The following is a 19,837-nucleotide window of genomic DNA, read 5'->3' as shown; positions in this document are numbered from 1 at the left end:
CTTTTAAAGAACAAGTAACTTCTACTTGCTACACTTTAAATGTTGCCTGGTTACTTTTTCAGGGGCCATTTGAGATCTTTTGGGCCAATTGGGCATTTCTAATGGGAATTCTTTAAAAAAAATAGAGTAACCAAAACATAGCACTTCAGGTAGTGTATTATGAATGTGTCATTCTTAAAGTAATCTGAAATGTTCTGCTTTTGAGGGGGAGGAAAGAATGGCAAACAAATAGTACTTTGCTTGTTTAAAAAACAGTTAAAAAACAAGCTCTGGAAAAGGTGATTAGCTGAAGGTCATTAGTGTCAAGCAGGGATTTGAGTTGGCATTCTTTCCATATTAATGTCCCATATTAGTGTTGCCAAGACACTGCTTTCTGCAGTAACACCCCCCCCCCATTTCTCCAAAAAAACTGAGGAACTAAAGCTCTTTCTTAAACTTTATGGTTTAAAGAACAGCTCCATTTACTGATTTTTCAGCATCACTGTGAAGGGCTAAAATCCTCTTGCAAAATTCCAAATCTCATCTGCCCCACAACTTGGGTGTGACATCATATCATACAGTCCCATGCTTTCTGTTTACAACTACATGATCTCCATCTTTTCAGATTCAAAAGTAAACACCATTCAGCTCAATAGGGACTCTCCATAATGCAGATTTAGGATTGCCGTTTTCACAACCAACAAAATGTCTCTCCAACTGCTGGTCTTTTTCAATCAATCTTGGATTGGTTTCCTCCCAGCCATTAACATTTTGTTCCTTAATGGTTTCCAGTTTTCACTATATCCCCACTGGTTTTATTTATACATTCTTGTGGAACCATTTTCTGCACAGGTAGCTTGACTTACACAATCTCTGATAAAGTGCAACTGTCTGTGCAATTATTTTTATGCAAGCATAATGGTCCAACATGATTCTAGATTAAAAACCACAGGCTTATTTTCTATTGTTTTTCTTGGCTTAGGAAGAGCCACTGAATCCATTGGGTTTCTCTATGTGTCAACTCACTATTAAGCAAATGATTAAATGGGTCTACTCTACTTAGGACTAACCAACAGGATTCCAGCCAAAATGTTAAAGTATGCAAGTAATAGATGTGGGCAAACAGCAGAATGCAAGCTGTATGCAGCCCATAGGGTTGTTTTTATGGCCTCCAGGACCCCACAGAAATCATTTTTAAATACCCTCTAGGCGTGAGGTGGGCATTTCCACCAAATTTAGAGGCCCCTGTGGTTCTCAGAGGACCAACAAAACAATTTGCAAAATATTTTGATTGATTCATTGATTGATTGATTTTTTGCCCCCAAGTGCCCTGTAGGAAATGAGGGCATTTCCACTACATTTTGTCTCCCCCATTCCAGACCAATTTATGCCCAAGAAAAGGTTTTGTTCAATAGAAAGTGACTTCTGCTCATTTCCTATTATTTAAAAACAAGCATGTTCTGGTTCTAAAATGGCATAAGAAGGCCCTAAAACATGGTGAAAATAACCCCCATGCCCCCCTCGTGGATATTTGGGGGCAAAACAACCTTTTGAATGTTTTTTTGTTGGCAGTTTTGGAAGGGTAACCCTCCAAATTTTCCTGGGTGTTTAATGCAGTCCTCTAGCCTTCCACAGTTGCCCACTCCTGACGTGGAGTGAAAAAAGAAAGTAAACATAGCAACAATGCAACCAGGTGTTTTGAAAAATTTAGATGCAGACAGAAAGTTTACTGTAGTGAAGCAAATCCATGAAATGCTGTTCTGATGGGATCTCTTGGCATCACTCCCTCGTCTCTCAGTGGCTTTAAACTCTGGTCTCTAAGCCTCCGAAACACCTCATCTGAAGCCCAACAACCTGGCACCTTGCCTCATTTTGTGGGCTTGCCAGCGGATCAGCCGAATGGCTTTCAAGCTGATGTGCAAAAGGGTGTCATATCTGAAGACGAGCTTATAGAAAGAGTCGGCCATCAGGACGCCAGTGGGATCAGCATGCTTGAGAGCAGTCATGGGTGTGTAGATGGCATTGGTTTGGTGTCGAAAGGGTGGCTTGGTTGTGGTGATCACTTTCAGTGTGTGCTGTGAAGAAAAACAGACAATGTTATTGTGAAAGTCAGCAAATTCTAATTCATCCTTCCCCAATGCAGGACAGACCCTCCCAACTCTGTATTCCTTAGGTATGTTTAGGTATTTTTCACAAAAGCATCCATCCTCCCCAGAGAGCTGTTAGCTGGAGATTATGGGCTATATAGTCCAACAAATCTGGAAGACACTGAATTGGGAAGATTGACCAGGGCAATTTCTCTTTTCTTTTCAATGCAAGTTATTTAGCAACTCCTGAAATCAGAGGCATTCGAAAAGGATGCTATTAATCCAGTTTTAGACATGTCTGGCCACTAATCAATGCTAGTCATTGGTGAGCAAGAAGGATTCTCTTGATGGGCCAGTTAAAGAAATCTGAATCAATTAATCATACAGAGAATTCTAATTTCGTACACCCAAAGGTCAATTTGCATATGAGCAATACCAAATGTGGTAAAGGGGGAAATTGTTTTTAGATGATACATTCCGAAGTTATAGCATGTGGGAAGAGGAGATTCTTTTTACCCCTAAGATGACACATGTCTGATGGGTTTTATTCCTAAGTCAAACTAGAATGTGGAGCATTTGGGTTCATTTTACCATATGACTTCAGATCAGTCTCTTGTTTCAGTGCCTGTGAGGATAAAATGGAGGAGGAAGGAGAGAATTCTTCGAGGAAGACTGGGAAACCTCTTTCATCCGGGGAGCCAAATAGTTTCAAGGGGAAAATGGTGTGTATGTGCACACACATGCACATGCATTTTGCTGGTACTTGGGGCATACAGTTTAATTAAATACAATTAGAAACATACCAAAGTGAACATTAAAACAGAATTAAATTGATGCAATATTAAACATGTTATGCATTAAAAGAATAAAATGCAGTTAAAATGATCAAAGCACTTAAAAACAATACAGTTAAAGCAGTACAAAATTTGTAGGCCATTTTTAAAAGGCTTTTGATTTCAAAAGCCTGTCTGAATAAAATGTCCTAGTTTGATGACAGGAGGGGGCCATTTGGACCTCCCTGGGAAGGGAGTTCCACAGTCTGGGGGCAGTCACCAAGAAGGTACTCTCTTGTGTTCCCAGCAACCATGCTTGTGATTGTGGTGGGACTAAGAGAAGGGCCTCTCCTGGTGATCTCAGAGCCTGGGCTGGCTCATACAGGGAGATAAATCTGACAAATAGCCTGAACCTGAAGCCATAACAACAGGACAGCGATATACCAGATTAATGCATACATATACAGTGGATTCTTGTTATCCACTGGGGTTTGGTTCCAAGACACACACCGGTGGTTACCAAAATCCGTGGATGCTCAAGTGTCATTATATATACAGTGTGCCTGTGTCATACACTAGTGCACTATACACGGCAATGGTGTGTGTTCTGTGCGCGTGCATGAGCCCCATAGTTTTCGGAACGGATCCCCCATGTAAAGGAAGGGTGCGCTATAATGAGCAGTAATGGTGATCCTTACATAAAATGGCAAATCAAGGTTTGCTTTTTGGAATTTATATATATATTTGATTATTTTTCAAGCCATGGATGCTTGAATCTGTGGATAAAAAATCCGTATATATGGAGGGCTGACTGTACATCAAAATTTCAACTTTAAGCTGTGATAAATGCTGGCTCATTTTAGTTGAATTGTTACTGTTGTATGTTGTCAAGTCATTTCCAACTTATGGTGACCTTAAGACAAGCCTATCAGGGGTTTTTCTTGGCAAGATTTGTTCAGAGGGTGTTTGCCTTTGCCTTTTTCTGAGGCTGAAAAAGTGTGACTTGCCAAAGGTCACCCAGTGGGTTTCCATGGCCGAGCAGAGATTCAAACCTTGGTCTCCCAGATACTAGTCCAACATTCATACCACTACACCATACTCCTGGAAGATGATTTCCCAGAAGCTAATGCAGCTTAAGGAGAATCAGTAGGACGCCTATGATTCACACTTTCCCAGAAATAAGTAAGTATTGTTCCAAATTAGTTACTGCTAGACGATTCTATGCAATCCAGAGGATCTCGTGTTGAAAGGCTTTCCAGGAAGTAGAGTAAGATCTTCTTTCCACAAACAGATCAAATAGAGCATGGATATATTTGCATTGCTAACTCCTGCTTAGGTATGGAAACCTTTCAACACATTTTCACCCTGATTTATGCGACTCCTATTTCACAAGAATTAAAAATTAACTGCCAACGTTTTGACTGGTCATTTCAAGTCACATCCCCTTTCACCTTCTTTTTCTCTTGGTACTTGGCTCATACCTGACTAGCAGCCAATACTCACTTGGCAATAAATTCAATCATAAACCAAATTTATAATAGTATTATTCTCACTCAGCATGATATGCTTTGTAATAGGTTACAAAGGCCATGTTATGGCAAAAGCTATGCCTTCAGAGTTCCCAGTATGCTTACAAGTGGGTTTATACTTAAGCTTAAAAGTACAATGCTAAACCCACAGAAATGTAAAAGGCTTTGGAAATGAGTTAGGTGGGATTATTTATTCATGGAAGTATTTAATTTGCAAACAAGCAGGGTATTATAAATGAAGGAAAGAAACTGGAACCAAAATGTGAATATGTCATTATTTAGGTGCAGGGTAGTTTTAACTGGAGAAAGGAGGAGGATCAAGATGTTCAAGAATCTCTTTGCTTGATTTCTCATGTATTAGACAACCCAAGACATATTCTACAGTTTTCGGGATGATGGCGATGCTGCTAAAATGCTTCAAATGAGAAGTACCACAAAACCCTAAACTATATTACCTAATAATATGTATAGGATTCTAGAAAGCTGTCCCAAAGAATGCGTTAATGCTATGCCTCCCAAGCCACTTGATGTAGGGAACCAGCCTTGTTTTTCTTCCAGGGACGTGTCCTGTATTTACCCCACTGGATAAAACTAAAATCCCTGAAAAAAGTCTTTGGAGGAGATACAAAGGGAAAATGTGAGGTTTTTAAAACCAGAAGTACAACTAGAAACAGGGGCAAAAGTGGGAGGAAGCGAAAGTGGTTGGACACAAACCTAATATCAAAGTGAACATTGCAAGCAGCTGATCACAAAAGAACTGAAATGTCCTGCTTTTATGAACCATTCTAGTTGTGCTGAACACGAAAGATACTGGCTTTTTAAAAATACAGCTGATTTCAAAAAGGAATTAAAAGAACTGGAAAAAAGCAACAAATTAACTGCAAAAAGTTATCTGGAAGAACCTTCAGTCTGTTGTTTACTCAAAAAGAGAGCTAATGTGGTATAGTGGTCTGAGCATTGGACTAGTACACTGGGACACCAGGGTTTGAATCCTCTAGCTCAGCCATGGCGACCCACTGGATTACCTTGGGCAAGTTAAACTTTCTCAGCCTTAGAGGAAAGCAGGAGCAAATTTTGAGTTGAACCGAAGAACAACTATCAATTTATAACTATGGCTTTTTGCTTCTCCCCACAATTATAGGCTGGAATCTCAGGGGAACTTAATCCATCTCCATGAGAAGGCAACACTATACCCTCTCCTGGATCAGCAGCCTAGTGTGTGAATTTACTGTGCATGTGCAGTAAGTTATGGTCAAGTTTTGTAATGAAACGATTGCCTGCCTCCTCACACATAAACACACTAACAAGACATTAGGATTTTCACCTCAGCGACATCTTCTGGGGTCTGACCCAAACTGGAAAAAATAGCCTTGGAATTCTTCAGGTAGACATTGGTGAATATCTCAGCTGTTTCAGGATCTGTCTGAGAGTAATCGGCCTTTTCCGCATCTTCATAGACCTTCACTTCAAACTCAGTCACCACTGGGCCTGGCTCTATCAAACTGACACTAATAAATAAATAATATATTTTTATATTTAAATCCTGCTTTTTGTGAGATCATTCAAAAAACTACAAATCAAGCAAACATATGTATGGTCATCAAGGCGATATGTTTCAAGGCCAGCATATTCTGATTGGACCTCCCCACCTTTCACTCATCTAATGTGATCAAAGAGTTCATAATTAAGCTCTAGAAACACAGAAAAGGACAACTCAGCCTTTTAATAAAACAATTATGGAAAAGGTGAATAGTTATGGAAAAGATGAGTAGTGAACAGTCAGCATTACTCACTTAGCTCTGTTCAGGTATTACTCACCATGCTTTCCTCAACAAAGGAGCATGTACCAATGTTCCCACTGTTGCTCTCCTCAGATGGAAAGCAATGTGTCTGAAGAGGAGAGATTCTCTTCAGATGGAGGCTGGCCATATGAGCAAGAACCGTGGAAAACAAGAGCTCTTGCTCACATGGAAAGTCTCTATGAGAATAGGAACCTATTCTCTGAACATGCAATGCTTTCCATATGAAGGAAATGAGGATAGGAGCTCCCCTCCTCCCGCACTGAATAGTGTGTTGTGAGTACTGCCCAAACAAAGCTAATGTATTATTCCTAAATTATTCAGTGGTGACCACAAAACAGAATAAATTATTGAAGGGCCACCTGTTCTTCCAAGAACCTGCTCAGGTCCTGCCACTGGGAATGGATGGATCAGTTGATTTCCAGGCTACATCAGTTTTATATGTGTTTATTCATGAGTCCAAATTCCACACTAATTGTCATTTCTATTTCATCATAAAATAGGCATCTTATGTACATTTCAATGTTTCTGAACCAATTGCAAAATGCAAAGAGCTGTGAAATCCAAAGGATAACACTGTGGCCTGATCCACTCATTCATTGCAGATTTATGAATCAGGTTGATTCACTATGAAATGTGGACAACATGAATTCATCAACCATCTGTAATTGCAACTTTCTGAGGTAAGGTAGGTACAAATGGCTAAAAACCTGTATAGCTGAAAAACATACACAAAAGTCATGTGAATGATGGTATTATTATTTTCCAAACAAGTTATCACCTCTTTTCTGCTAGAGCTTCAAGAAAGGAATGAAGTTTTTCCCCCTTTCCTAGACTCTTTCACTCTGGAAACTGATCTCTGTTGAATTTCTATCTTATCATACAGTTATTTATTTATTTCACATTGCAAGACTGTGGAGGTTTGTTATATTTTAGCTGCCATGGCTTTATCTCATGGAATCCTGGAGTTTGTAGTCTGGGGAGGCCCTACAGGCCCCAGGATTCCACAAAATGGAGCCATGACTTATTAAATGGTATCACACTTCTGTAATTGTGTGGTGTGAAGGAGGCCATTAAGACCATAAGAGATTCTTCCCCAAATGAGAATGATGCCAAGCCAGACTATAAACACGTAGGGTTTAAAAGCACCACTTGGCTACAACTCGTCACTCACAAGATGTTGAACTTGAGTGCCTGGACGATGAGACTTTCACAAAAGCCCTCGATGGCAAATTTGGAGGCTGTGTAGATGTCATTGAACACAATGCCTGGAGAAAAAGAAAGACCAAAGAAAAGAGATGATGGCCAAGTTGGCCAACCACAGGGAATCCCACATGGTTACTTTGCTTTTGTAGGTCAGAGTGTCTGTTTTTCACAAATTGCCAGCACAAAATGCCTCTTCCTGTGGGTAGAAGGGGCTTTAATCATTTACTCCCTACTGTGGCACTATGAGGGACAAATGAGACACTAGAGCTGAGATCCTACATTACTGCAGCACAAAGTAACTAAGAACTAATGGTCGTATGTTCCAGTTACATTATGCAGTCCCTAAACTGGCTACTACTCTAGTACAACCAAATGGCTCACTGATACATGTGCATTACTGACACCTCATTACACAATTGTAATGCACAATGTGATACACATTGGTGCATGTTCCACATTGGTCTTTTGCATGTTCTGTAGAGGGGCCTTGTGAAGAGATGTTTTGTCTGGGGTGTGTGCACAAAGCTATGTGAACAAAGTAAAAGCACCTACCTTGCAAACCCATGACACTGCTGATGACCACAATGTGGCCACTCTTCCTTTTCTTCATGTCAGGGAGGACCTCCTTGATCATCCTCACCACACCAAAGAAGTTAGTCTCCATGATGACCTTCATTTCCTCAATAGACTGACACTCAATGGGACCAATGAGACCAACACCAGCATTATTGACTATGAGAGAAAGCCAAGAATTTTGACTGTTAACACCTAGGCATCCAATGAGAGGATAGATCAAGTAGGAACAGAAATGGGGAAATATCATCTGACTGTGAAGAATCTGTGGTGCTTTAGATGTTGTTGGACTGTCCACTAGCAGGACATGAGTGCAAGAGCATCATCTCTTGTTTCCCATTACTGCAAGGAAATCTCCTTACTTGTTTTACTTGGAATTTCAGGTTATTGCTCTCCTCCCACTTCCATTATTAGAGAACCGAACTGTTTTGCATAGCATATTGGCATTTAGATCTGAATATGCTACTGATGCTGAATGTAATATGCAGACAATGTATAGTAGATAGCAACAACCGTAACACAGTGGCAGCAGGTAACTCCCATGTCAATGGAATGGTAAATCCACTCCAGATTTTAATTCAAACTCTGAAGGAGCTATCCAAGGGATTGGACCCTATCTCCAGAACCCTGGATAGCTCCTTCAGCATTTGGATTAAACTCTGGATAGCTCCTTTGAAGTTCAGCCTAAACTGCAGAACAAATTTACTGTCCCATTGACATAGGGGACACCAGCTACCACAGCCATTAACATCCGTAAATCACTCCAATTCCTTTTCAAGCTGTCCAAGTTGATGGCCAATGTGACATCTTGCAGTAACAAATTCCTTGGTGTGACCTGTGCATTATATCTGTGTGTCCTGTTCATACACTGTGAATGGCTTTTCACGGATTCGGGGCAAGTCACCCTTTCAGTCTGCAGTCACACACATGGGTACCAGCAGCTAGTGGACAGCCTTTAAGCAGCTACTACTTGGTCTCTGAACGTCTGTTTCTATCCAGAGAAGAATTTACTGGATAGCAAAACACAGAGAACAAGCCTGATTGTTTAAACTATCCTCCCTTCTGTAGCAAGGATTTGCCAAGGACCTAAAGAAGAGTTGGCTTGCTTGGACCGTTTAGATCCCAATCTGGGGGATTTGAGATTGGCTCAGTGGCAAGAAGAATAATTGTTCTGGAATGGCTCAAAGATGTGTGTGCAAATGTTTTACATTGGGCATTACTGTCCCACAGTTTCAGAGGACAGCCTATCCACACCCACACTCTACTCCATTTATATCACTGCTGTCCCTTCCTGGTACCAATACCTGACCTACATACAAAACCGAGATCAAAACAACGTGACCATGTAACATTTTCTCTCTTTTTTTTCCCCCTTTTGGACCTCACTCAAAGTGTTGTAAAGCTAACATGCTCCTTGGAACTGGTCCAGATTAATTGAGGCTATCTCAGGACTTGTTTCTTATAACCACTAAAAGCACTATTCACATTTCTTAGATCTGTAACGTAAGAATATGAAACGTATTTCATCTTAGTAAACGACCTTAAGCAATGCTGTTTGTTCTCTCAGTCTCAGTTTCTTCCCCATTTGTAAAATGGGAATATTAATACTGATCTACCTTATCAACACTGAATGCAGGAACTGGCATGTGACAGTGTTCCATCCAGATACCACCATCATGTATTATTACTCTTATCTCAGTGTATTATCTCAGTGCTGAGCCCAACCCACCCAGTTATGAGGGAAGAGATGCCGTAGCTGCTCATCACATTAGGAATTACTCTGAACTTTGTTCAATACTCCTCCCAGTTATCAGGCTCCTGTCCTTTTAACATACTGAAAGTGTGGGGTGGACTCAACAGACACAGCATTTTGCAGCTCCACAGCAGTTTTGCAGGAAAGATGGTGTTGTGCCTGCCTGCCAAATAAATACTGAAAGTACAGAAACCTTGCTAGAGGAGAATACAAAGGCGAGTTTTAGTTTATCACATGAAGGAAATCGGGAGTTTATCCTGCGAATATCCTGGGGAAATTGTGTAATTATGGGAAACGATTTCACATGACATCGCACAAAACCCGCCATTAAGGTGGTCACAAAGAAGCATTAATGTGCATCTTTTTACTTTTGGGATTTCAGTGCCAATGCATTTCTGATATCACTGTATTTGCACAATTACATGTGATAATCATTCACACAACTATTCGCCATTTTCGCTTTATTTGTGGGATGCTTTAAATGCGTTTTAATCTCTCTTTAATGCTGAAATTAGCCCCAGTGTGATGAACTCCTTCGACGGGACACATTAGAGAGATATTTTGGCTATGTGAAGCTCAGCTTAGCTTCTTTACCATATCCTGGGAAGAATTTGCAGAGCCAATAAGAAATTCTGGGCCTTGTACAAAATTTATATCCAGATTCCTAGCTCTCCTTTCTCCTTCTCTCACAAAGTGAGCAGGAGAGACTCCCCCCAAAAACAGCAGGCCTAAAATGCCTTGCTGGGAAGGGGTGCTCATCTGGATTGTGAGCGCAGTTGGACATAAAGGGTTAAAGCGTATTTACCACCACCATAATCACCACCACCCACATCAGAGTAGGACTTGAGAAAATTATCTTTTGGACTGCAACTCCCAGAATCCCCCAGTTAGGATTACTACTTCTGTAGTTTAAAAAAAAAGCTCATCAGAGTTATAATCTATATAGTCCCTTTTGCGCCATGTCTGCTATTTACTCTGAGAGGAGAGAGCTATTCTTTGAATACTATGCGGTCCAGCATAGTATAGCAATTCCACATGTGGTATGGCCTACATTTCTGTCCAGGAGGAATTTCAAAATGTCCTCCATTTTGAGCATGACTAAGAAGCACAAATTTACATTTATATTAGTACTTTTAGCTTTTATTTTGTAATGCCCCACATTTTTCTTGAATGTCCTACATTTTGCAGTGCCTTGTTCTCCTTTGTGGTTATGACATCTGGTCACCCTGAAACACAGGGCAACATCCGAATATGTTCCAAGCCCCTTAAACATCTTCCCCCTTGCTCTTGCTGCGACATCTAAAGTAAGATGTTGCACATGCAAAGAAGGGATGTTGTACATCCCTTCTTTGCAAATCTAGCCCCAGGAGACAATGATGCTGCAAATAGCTTTTAGATACTCACTTAGGATGTCAATATGCCGTTGGGGAATGCTGTTGATGCAGTTGCGGATGGATTTCTCATCGCAGACATCCAGCTGTTTGATCTCCAGAGTTTTGTGGAGGACAGGCCCTGCTGCTGCTTCCAGCTTTTCCTTCTTGGACAAGTTTCTCATTGTAGCAATGACTGGAACACAGAAACTTGATCATTTAGAACAAAAATCTGAGATTGGGAAAGTTTTTTTTTACTACAATTCCCAGAATACCACAGGCATCAAGCCCAGCAGCCATGTAGGTTGGGTGTTCTATGGATTGTAGTCACAAAAGGCAACTTTTCATTAAAAGTGGAACAGATGGGAACACTGTCAGGTGAATCCATATCTGGTTGGGAAACCATGCTCAAATGAGTCATCATCACTGGCTATGCTTCAAACTGGTAGAAAGTCTTGAGTGGAATATCTCAAGGGTCTATCCTGGGGTGTTAGGTGGGGTACAGACTGGCACAAAGTGGCAGCCTGTGGGCAGTCATGATGGAGTGTCCACACGCTCGATGCCATGACTCTGCCCCTTAGTGCCATAATGCCGTGCATGCTTCTAGATGGTGTGTGGCATCATGGCGCGGCCCTAGCACTGCATCTGAATGATGCAGTACCAGAAGGGCATCACAAAGCTGTGCCACCATGGCTATGGCACCCTTTAGAGGGCGCAAAAAGGAGCTGGATTTTCAGGCTCCTTTTTGTGCTCCCTAGAGGTCGGATTGGTACCGCAGCATGCAGTTGCTGCAGCACCGACCTGGCCATTAAAGGGGCGGCTGAATGCTGCCCATCTGTTGAGCCCCTTAGTCTTTAACATTTTTGTCAATGACTTAGATGGTGTGCTGAAGGGCATCCTTATCAAGTTTGCAGATGATTCAAAAGTGGGAGGGGTGGCTAATACATTGGAAGATAGGAACAGAATTCAAAAGGACCTAGCTATTGGTCAGAAATTAATAAAATGAAATGCAACAGAGACAAATGCAGAATTCTATATTTAGGTCGCAAAACCCAAATGCACTGGTATAGGATGGGGGATACATGGCTCCACATGGAAAATGTACGTTGAGATTATTGTTGACCATGAGTTGAATATAAGCCAGCAGCGTGATACTATAGCAAAGAAAGTGAATGCTATTTTAGACTACAGTGGGACCTTGGTATCTGAAGACTTGCCATCCATGGATTCGAGCATCCACAGACAGTAAGCCCGTGGTGTCCCCAATGGCAGCGCATGCACGCAGTCATGCAGCCATTGGGGACAATAGAAGTCCTCCCTCCCTCGTTTTTTCCTTCCCCCTCCCTTCTCCTCCAAGGTTTCTGACCTGGGCTTCGTTTTGGGATCGAAGACTGGAGCCCCATCAGCCAGAGGAAGCCAACACCTGGAACAAAATTCCAGGCTCCAGCTCCCTCCGGCTGATGGGGTCCAGCCTCTGTCCCCGAAGCCAAGCCCGGGGCAGAAGCCTTGTAAGGAGAGGGATGGGAAGCGGGGAGGGAGGTAGACCTCAGTCCCATTGTTCCCAATGGTGGCACGGCTGCGGGGTCACGCCACCATTGGGGTCAATGAGACTTGAGCATCTGCGGATTTGGGTATCTTCCGGGAACGGGGCGTCTGGAACGGATCCCCGCAGATACTGAGGGCCAACTGTATATTAATAGTAACATAGTTTGAAGAAAGTAATAATTCAGCCTCTGTCAGGCCTTTTCTTGAATACTGCATTCAGTATTGCACATCTCATTTTAAGAAGGTATAGACAAGATACAGCAGGTTCAGAGAAGGGCAGCAAGGATGATAAGAGGTATGGAGATCTAAACATATGAGGAAAGTCTAAAGACTAAGGCATGCATGATTGCATTTTTAAATACCTCAAGGGCTGCCATAGGGAGGAGGAAGCAGGCTTGTTGTCTGCTGCTCCAGAGGGTAGGAACAGGTATAACATTTTGAAGTTACTGAAGAGTAGATTTTGATTGGACATTTGGAGAAACTCTTGACAGTAAGAGCAGTACTGCAGCAGAATCAATTGGGCATATGTGGTGGAGTCTCATTTCCTGGATATATTCAAAAAGAGGCTAGAAAGCTGGGAATGGTTTAGCTGGAAATCCTGCACTGGACAGACTGATGGCCCATGAGGCACCTGCCAGCTCTATGATTCTATGACTCAATTTCACTCTTCCTACATTATCCTAAATTTTATTCCTGAAGCATACGCCTGCTTGTAATTTGGACTACACCTTGGTTAAATTTTAAAAACATGTCAGGGTGATTTTAAAAAGGAAATTTCTCCAATCTGTTATCAAGTTGTGCCTACAGATCACTACAGAAAAGTGATGTTTATCTCGATGCTGTGCAAAGCAGGTGATTTGAGCACACCAAACTATTACTAAATTGGACAAGACCAGACCAAGCTGTTTTCCTCTGAAGTAGGTTGGTAAACCTAAATACAGGCCAACAATTGCATCCCGTAATGTCATAGTGTTTATGTTGTCAAAAGGGACACACTGGAAGACACCAGGCGTGTCCAGCAACCATGGATGAAGTCTGAATATAAACTTTAAAAGTAGAACTGGACTATAATCAACAGATTATGACTTCTGACATAAAGATGAATAAATGTAGAAGCTAGCATCATACGAGTGAAAACTAATGTTTAAACTTGCAAGTAAAGGAATAACTATCCCTGCATCTGTTTGGTAACATACTCATTCTATAAAATGTTCAAAAGTAGTATTAATAGGTGCGGCTTCTCATGGTTTGGTTACATATATTCTAGATAACAATGCTGATTGAAGAACAAACAAACCAAATATAGCCATGTAGGTCCATGTAGGGTGGGAGAAGGGAATCCCAAACCAAGTCAAGTAAACCCTTTATTTGGTTTAAAGTACCTTCTTATACCCCAGGGTAAACAAGATTTTGTGTTTTAAAAAACTTTTCTTCATCAGGCTAGCTGATATAGAAAAGGAGGAAAAGTTGGGAACAAACAAAAGGAAATCCAAAGATTAGGCCAATACAGGGTTTTAAAAACTCACCTTTGAACCTTCTCTGCTTGTCCTGTGCTAACTTCACAGCCAAAGCAAGTCCAATGCCAGAGGAGCACCCGGTTATCAGTACTGTTTTGGAAACCATGTTGGGCCTTGGTTGAAGGAGGATGTGTGACTTCCAGGTGTAAGGCAGCAACTTTTAGAACTCCTTTGGAAAGGCTGTGTGCTTCCCTAGCACTATGAAGTTTGCCCTGACATCTTTCCCAGAGGGTCCTTCTTCGAGAATCTTAAAAAAGGCCAGCTTGAGAGCTCACTGGCCTATATCCAAGGCTTTAATCTCCTGACCCAAGTGGATTTGCATGGCAAATCCCACCTAATCCCTTTCCGGGCCACTCGTGATGCATAAATAAAACCACGAGACCTGGCAAGGAAATGTATGGGGGAAAGTTGAATTACCTATCCCCAGAATGCCATGCATGGAGCATTACCCAGAATGCTTTGCTTTAAGAGCTGCCATGCTAAATGTCCATGCAGTATTGAAGCTGTGAAGCTGCATGGGAAAATTTGTAAGAGATGTACAATTCTGACAACCTTCTTCATTTGATATTGCCCAGGTTAGTTCAGCAATAGCTATGCAGTCCTCTTGAGCACATCTGGAAACAGGAAAAGAGCACCAAAGGTCAATTGACAAAATGGCAGTGAGGGGAGTCTGGTGTTGACTTGGCCTTATTTCTGCCACAAAGACTGCTAAGGCTGGGGAAACATGGAGAGTTCTGAAATATAAACTTTTATTTATACGGAAGAAGCTTTGCATCTTTGATATATGGAACGATAAAACAGTCTTTTGATTCATTACAGGTCAATATTTGCTATTCATTTAAATGGTTGCTGTTAACTTGCCTTTTTCCTCAGAACTGATTTGCATACAAAACCAAGGATATGGAAAAAATAAGATTTATTGTCATCACTTATATATACACAATTCATCACAGTATATACTGGCCTTATAAATTTGTACAATAACAGTGACAGAACTTTCTTCCTTCGTCCATTATCAGCCCCAGGATATTTTCAACCCTTTCATGCCAAGACATAAGAAAAAACAACAACCCAGTTCTTGCAACCTCAATTCTTTGCCTTGTTCTCATGCTTAGCTGTAATATATACAGAGGAAAGATTTTCAACAAAGAATCTTGTGGCATCTTTAAGAGTAACCAGTTTACTTCAACACAAGTTTTTGAGGATTACAGCATCTCTCCTCAGATGGTTTTCAGGGGCTGAAAAATCCACAAAAACTTATACAGTGGTACCCCGGGTTACGAAAATAATTCGTTCCGCCGCCGCGTTCGTAACCCGAAATGCTTCGTAAGCCGAAAAAGCCATAGGCGCTAATGGGGAAAAGCCGCGATTTCGTGTGAAATAGCGCCGAAAAGCACCAAATTTTTTTTCGTAACCCGAAAAAACCTTCGTAACCCGGAACAGTTTTTTCCTATTGATTTTTTTCGTAACCCGGAAATTTCGTAAGGCGGCGCATTCGTATCCCGGGGTACCACTGTACTGTAATAGATTGCTTCATCTTAAAGACACCACAAGACTCCTTAACCTCTTTCCTCTCCTCTTTCCATATCGAAACAGACTAACACGGCTACCTCTTTGAAAATTGCTTAGATTTAATAGCACCACTAGGGCCGAAAACAAGGACCATTAGATCTGTACTCAGTTGGTTTTTCTTGCGGAAAGCCACTTAGGGCTGCCATGACTGAAGAGTTCCTAGGAGTTCCTAAGAGTTCCTATCCTGAGATATCCTTCTAGGTTACTCTTCCCCGCTAATAAACCCATTGGTCTCCCCTGATCTGGTAGGCCTATAAGAGGCTCCAGGTCAGGTTTTGGCCATCACTTAGGCAACGGTTGTTGTGGCTTTTAATGCCAAGCCTAACTATTATCCCACATGCGGCTGGGTCCCTTCCTCCCAGTTAGAGACCCAATCTATTCCCCATGCAGTCTGCTGCCCCAAACCACACTAGAAGTTTCCCACTTGAATAAACTGTAACGCTTGGCACCAGAAAGGAGAGGCTAAACAATCAAAAAGTCCCTTTGTCTAACAAAGGTGGCAGCAACCAGAAAATCTCTAGCTGGAGGCACGCAGTTGTGATTAAGAGAGCAGAAAGCAGTGGGAAAGAGGAATCAGTTCCCAAGATATACATCCAAGATTGCAAATGTCCCAATGCTTCCTTCAGTTGACTGGGAGTTTGAAACAACACATGAAAACCCTGACATCTCTGCAGAACAACTCCCATTATATGGGACCACTGGAATCACATTAGGGAGCAGACGGATACAAGTACTGAAGTGACAAAATCTCTTAAATGTGGTGGCAAAACCTAGTCTGGAACAGAGCGCACAAAGAGTCCTGCCATGAAGAGGGGCACTTAGCAGGTAGATGGATGTAGTTTCCCTCTTTACGTATGGTGAAAGCCACAGGCCAATAGAGGAGTGTCCCCTCTTCTGTAGAGATTTGTTATTGTAGTGACCTCAGATCATGCTCTGATTATCAAAGCTTCCTGCTGGGTAGATGAATGGGAGGATTCAAACAACCAAGGGCCTTCCTTGGTCACTTGCCATAAGTGTGATTGAAGCAAGAGCAGGTGAATGGTTGGAGTTGATCCTGGTGTGCAGAGTTCAAATAAGGCCTGCTTCTTCATCTGGCTGTGGTGGGTCAGAGGGTGGAGCATGGGAAGATGGCCTATCACAAGGCAACACAGGTACAGTAGTGCTTCAGCTTGCAAGGCAGAATGCCACGGTTGATCTGGTGAAACTCCACCAACTGGATCAGGTCAGCAAAACGAGTCTGCCCATCATCCATGGTGTAGTAGAGACGTCCCTCTTCCTCGCTCTAAAATCCACAAAAGACTGTGAATCATTGCATAAAGGCAGAGGGACCAAGAACAAAGCAAGGCTAAATTTGAAAAACATGACATAGTGATCTCATTGTAATAGGGATGTGCTATATTAAATTGTTGATTCCCATAAGGGAGAACAAACAACTTAAATCATTTTTTTTCACCTCTACCAGACTATGCAGTTTTCAAAGATGTCTCAGTTTCTAGTAGCGGGGGTCGTTCACGCCCCCCAACCGCCTGGGAGACATGGAAGAGTGGAGGAGAAAATGTGCAAGAATTCTTCCTAGTTTGCCTTATTCTTTTCACCCTTCTGATATTGTCAGGCAGCAGGTTCATGGAAGACTATCGACTGTAGTCTTATTCTCTTGGCTCTCTCCAATCCATTTATTGTGTAACATCAGTAGGAAGGAAAGCCAGTAAGGATCAGGGAGACTATAGCCCTCCATTAATCTCTCACAGTGCCCATCTCTTGCATGACATGAAGTTTGGGAAAAGCCAGCTGCAGAACAGGGAAGCTACAGCCTTCCACAATCCTCTCTTGGCTCCCCCTTGCCTAGCCCTGATGAAATATTGGGAGGGTGGGAGAGAAACCAGGCAAGGACAAGGGAGGCTATAACTTTCTGCTGTCCTCTCTTGGAGCCTACCCCCATACAACATTAGTAAATGCTGAACTATACCCTTACATGATCCTCTCTTAGCTCCACCTGCAACATGTGCAACATTGAGGGGGAAGCTAGTTGAGGACCTTAACTACCTCTGGTTGCTGCAGATGTCATTGTTATGACACAGCTATCAGAACACAGCCCATGATTCTTCTTCCTGAACTGGCCCTCACCCTCCAAGCTGGGTTGGGGCAGGAAACAGGTGATGAAAAGTGGGAGAATCTTTGAGTCTATTTGTGGAGTGGGGAAAACAAAAGGAAGGGGCTTGAGGAGGACTGTCCTTGTTGGGGTTATTGGACAGCTATTTTCCCCTCCTCAATTATTTATACAGGTTATATTATTTCCATCTGTACATTATAGTCCAGAGTTTCTGAACTTATGTGTCCAACTTAATAAAAACAGACACTGCCCTACTGCACCCCAGACTCTCCCACCCCATCCTTTTGCCCTTCCACTATTAGCACTACACAGGTTAGGCTGTCTTGGACCCCAGAAACGTTTGTTCTATGAATTAAGTGCACTGGAAAAAATACAGGTCTCCAAGGCATTCCTGACTGGGTGACTGTTCAAGTGTCCTTCTGCTGTCCTCTGCTGCCTGGGTGGAGTAATGCACACAGTATTTCCTATCTTGTACTAGGTGGTCAGTGTTGGTTTTGTTTTTTCCCTTTTGTTATAATACATAGATATATTTGCCTGTTGGGTATCCACATTCTGATGTGGAATTCTTCACCCTTAAACCTAAATATATGTGCACTGGCTTTGATATGCCAGTGCAGTGATAAGGGGAAATGGACATTGGCCATACTTAGCAGCATCCTATTAGCAGCTAATAAATTCACAAGCAGTCAAACCTGTCATACAAAAGAAGTTCCAGGGGTACGGGTTTGGATTAAAGTAAGTCCTGCTTTCAAATTTCATCAAAGCCCCATTGCCATTCCATTCTCTTTTTGTGAAATGTCTTTTTAGACTGTAAGCCTAAGGGCAGGGAACAGTCAAATTAACAATTTGTATTCTGTTCTGACAGCATTTCTGAAGAATGGGGTACATATAAATACAATCAATCAATCAATCAATCAAATTTGCCTCCTGCTAAAACCTGTCTAACAGTGTTAGGACACTATTAGAATGAGGCTTCCTCTGATCTAATCCCTCTTCCCACTAGACTCCAGTCTAAGACACTTTGCTAAATGGTGAATTAAGTAGAAGTATAGTTCAGTATTAGAGCATATGTTTTTCATGTAGAAGGCCCCAGATACCATCCCTGGCATCTCCAGCCCAAGGGATCATAGATAGCAAAGCACAGAAAGATGCTCTGCTGGAAAACCTGGATTGCTACTGACAGTCTATGTAGGCTGAATTAAGGTGGATCAAAGCATCTTATTCAGGATTAAAGACAACTCCTTGTATCTATATCAACACCTACCGGAAGTATGAGATAGTGCTTCACCTTCTGCAAGTGACAGAGTGACAAGACAAAGCCTTTGGGATTTCGCTGGCTGTCCCGCACCAGGAATACCCTGCAATTAAGAGGAGCACAGGAAAGTTGTCACTGACACACCATACCCCATCTTCTATGCCCATGGGGGCAGCAGAGTGCCAGCAAAATACATTAGCTACTATGTCAACTCTCATCCTTATCATATGATATTGTTGTGCTAGGTTATACCATTCAAAAATTACTTCAGGTGTACTCGTGACAGTTGATTGCTGACACTGTGCATCACACCCTTGCCACATTTGTACTGTAGCTATGTTTGCACCATTTTTCATTGGCACTAATACCATTATCACCACCCATTTGCCCCACTTTATGCTTTTTGATTGGTTTGCCAATCAGCTTTTAAAAATACAATAGTGCTATGATGGCAAGACATCATTACAGCATTTCAGTTGTTTCAGGCTTCCATCACACTCATTAAGCCACAATGACACTATTACAGCATGGCATCACTGCAATTCACCCATCTCTGCCCAGATCTCACATTGTGAGCTGTCACACAGGAAGAGAAATGGACCATACCAATCCCCACCATTTTCGATACCTTTCTCCTCTGAAAAACAAAAATACTTCTCATGCTAGTCAGTTGTTTCAGGTTGTCCTGTTCAAAAACCACTTAATTTGTACTTATTAAGCTGTAATAATGCTATTATGCCATGACATCATAGTTTTATTACATTTGCTA

General features: G+C 41.9%; 2 protein-coding genes across 7 annotated transcripts in view; both read right to left on the bottom strand.

Moving 5' to 3' along the window:
• Window positions 1–424: 424 nt before the first annotated feature.
• On the bottom strand, window positions 425–14,394 carry LOC121935563 (retinol dehydrogenase 8-like). Its single transcript, XM_042477213.1, has 6 exons — window positions 14,141–14,394; window positions 11,104–11,265; window positions 7,926–8,105; window positions 7,342–7,435; window positions 5,693–5,876; window positions 425–2,054 (listed from the first exon to the last, which is right to left on the bottom strand). The coding sequence occupies exons 1-6, from the start codon at window positions 14,235–14,237 to the stop codon at window positions 1,815–1,817; spliced, it is 957 nt and encodes a 318-aa protein (XP_042333147.1). The 5' UTR covers window positions 14,238–14,394; the 3' UTR covers window positions 425–1,814.
• Window positions 14,395–15,529: 1,135 nt separating this feature from the next.
• Window positions 15,530–19,837, bottom strand: part of GRB7 (growth factor receptor bound protein 7) — a 95,980-nt gene continuing 91,672 nt past the window's right edge. For all 6 annotated transcript variants that reach the window (XM_042477235.1, XM_042477234.1, XM_042477231.1 and 3 more), the window contains exons 14-15: window positions 19,078–19,171; window positions 15,530–16,985 (exon numbers count right to left, since the gene is read on the bottom strand). In XM_042477235.1, the coding sequence (XP_042333169.1) occupies window positions 16,839–16,985; window positions 19,078–19,171 (241 nt within the window). In that variant the 3' untranslated portion in view covers window positions 15,530–16,838. The remainder of the gene's footprint in view (window positions 16,986–19,077; window positions 19,172–19,837) is intronic.

Source organism: Sceloporus undulatus, chromosome 6 (genome assembly GCF_019175285.1).
Source record: "Sceloporus undulatus isolate JIND9_A2432 ecotype Alabama chromosome 6, SceUnd_v1.1, whole genome shotgun sequence".
In the NCBI taxonomy this organism is placed as follows: Eukaryota; Metazoa; Chordata; class Lepidosauria; order Squamata; family Phrynosomatidae; genus Sceloporus; species Sceloporus undulatus.
Note: the sequence above shows the minus strand (reverse complement) of the source record. Positions and strands in the feature narration are given on the sequence as shown.

What these genes read in the sequence shown, in the direction of transcription:
- LOC121935563 (XM_042477213.1), bottom strand. Translation starts at nt 14,237, where the DNA reads ATGGTTTCCAAAACAGTACTGATAACCGGGTGCTCCTCTGGCATTGGA. An exon ending in CAAGCAGAGAAGGTTCAAAG is followed by an intron (nt 11,266 to 14,140) that starts GTGAGTTTTTAA and finishes TCTGTGTTCCAG; the next exon opens with TCATTGCTACAATGAGAAAC. An exon ending in CCCCAGAAGATGTCGCTGAG is followed by an intron (nt 2,055 to 5,692) that starts GTGAAAATCCTA and finishes TTTTCTTCACAG; the next exon opens with CACACACTGAAAGTGATCAC.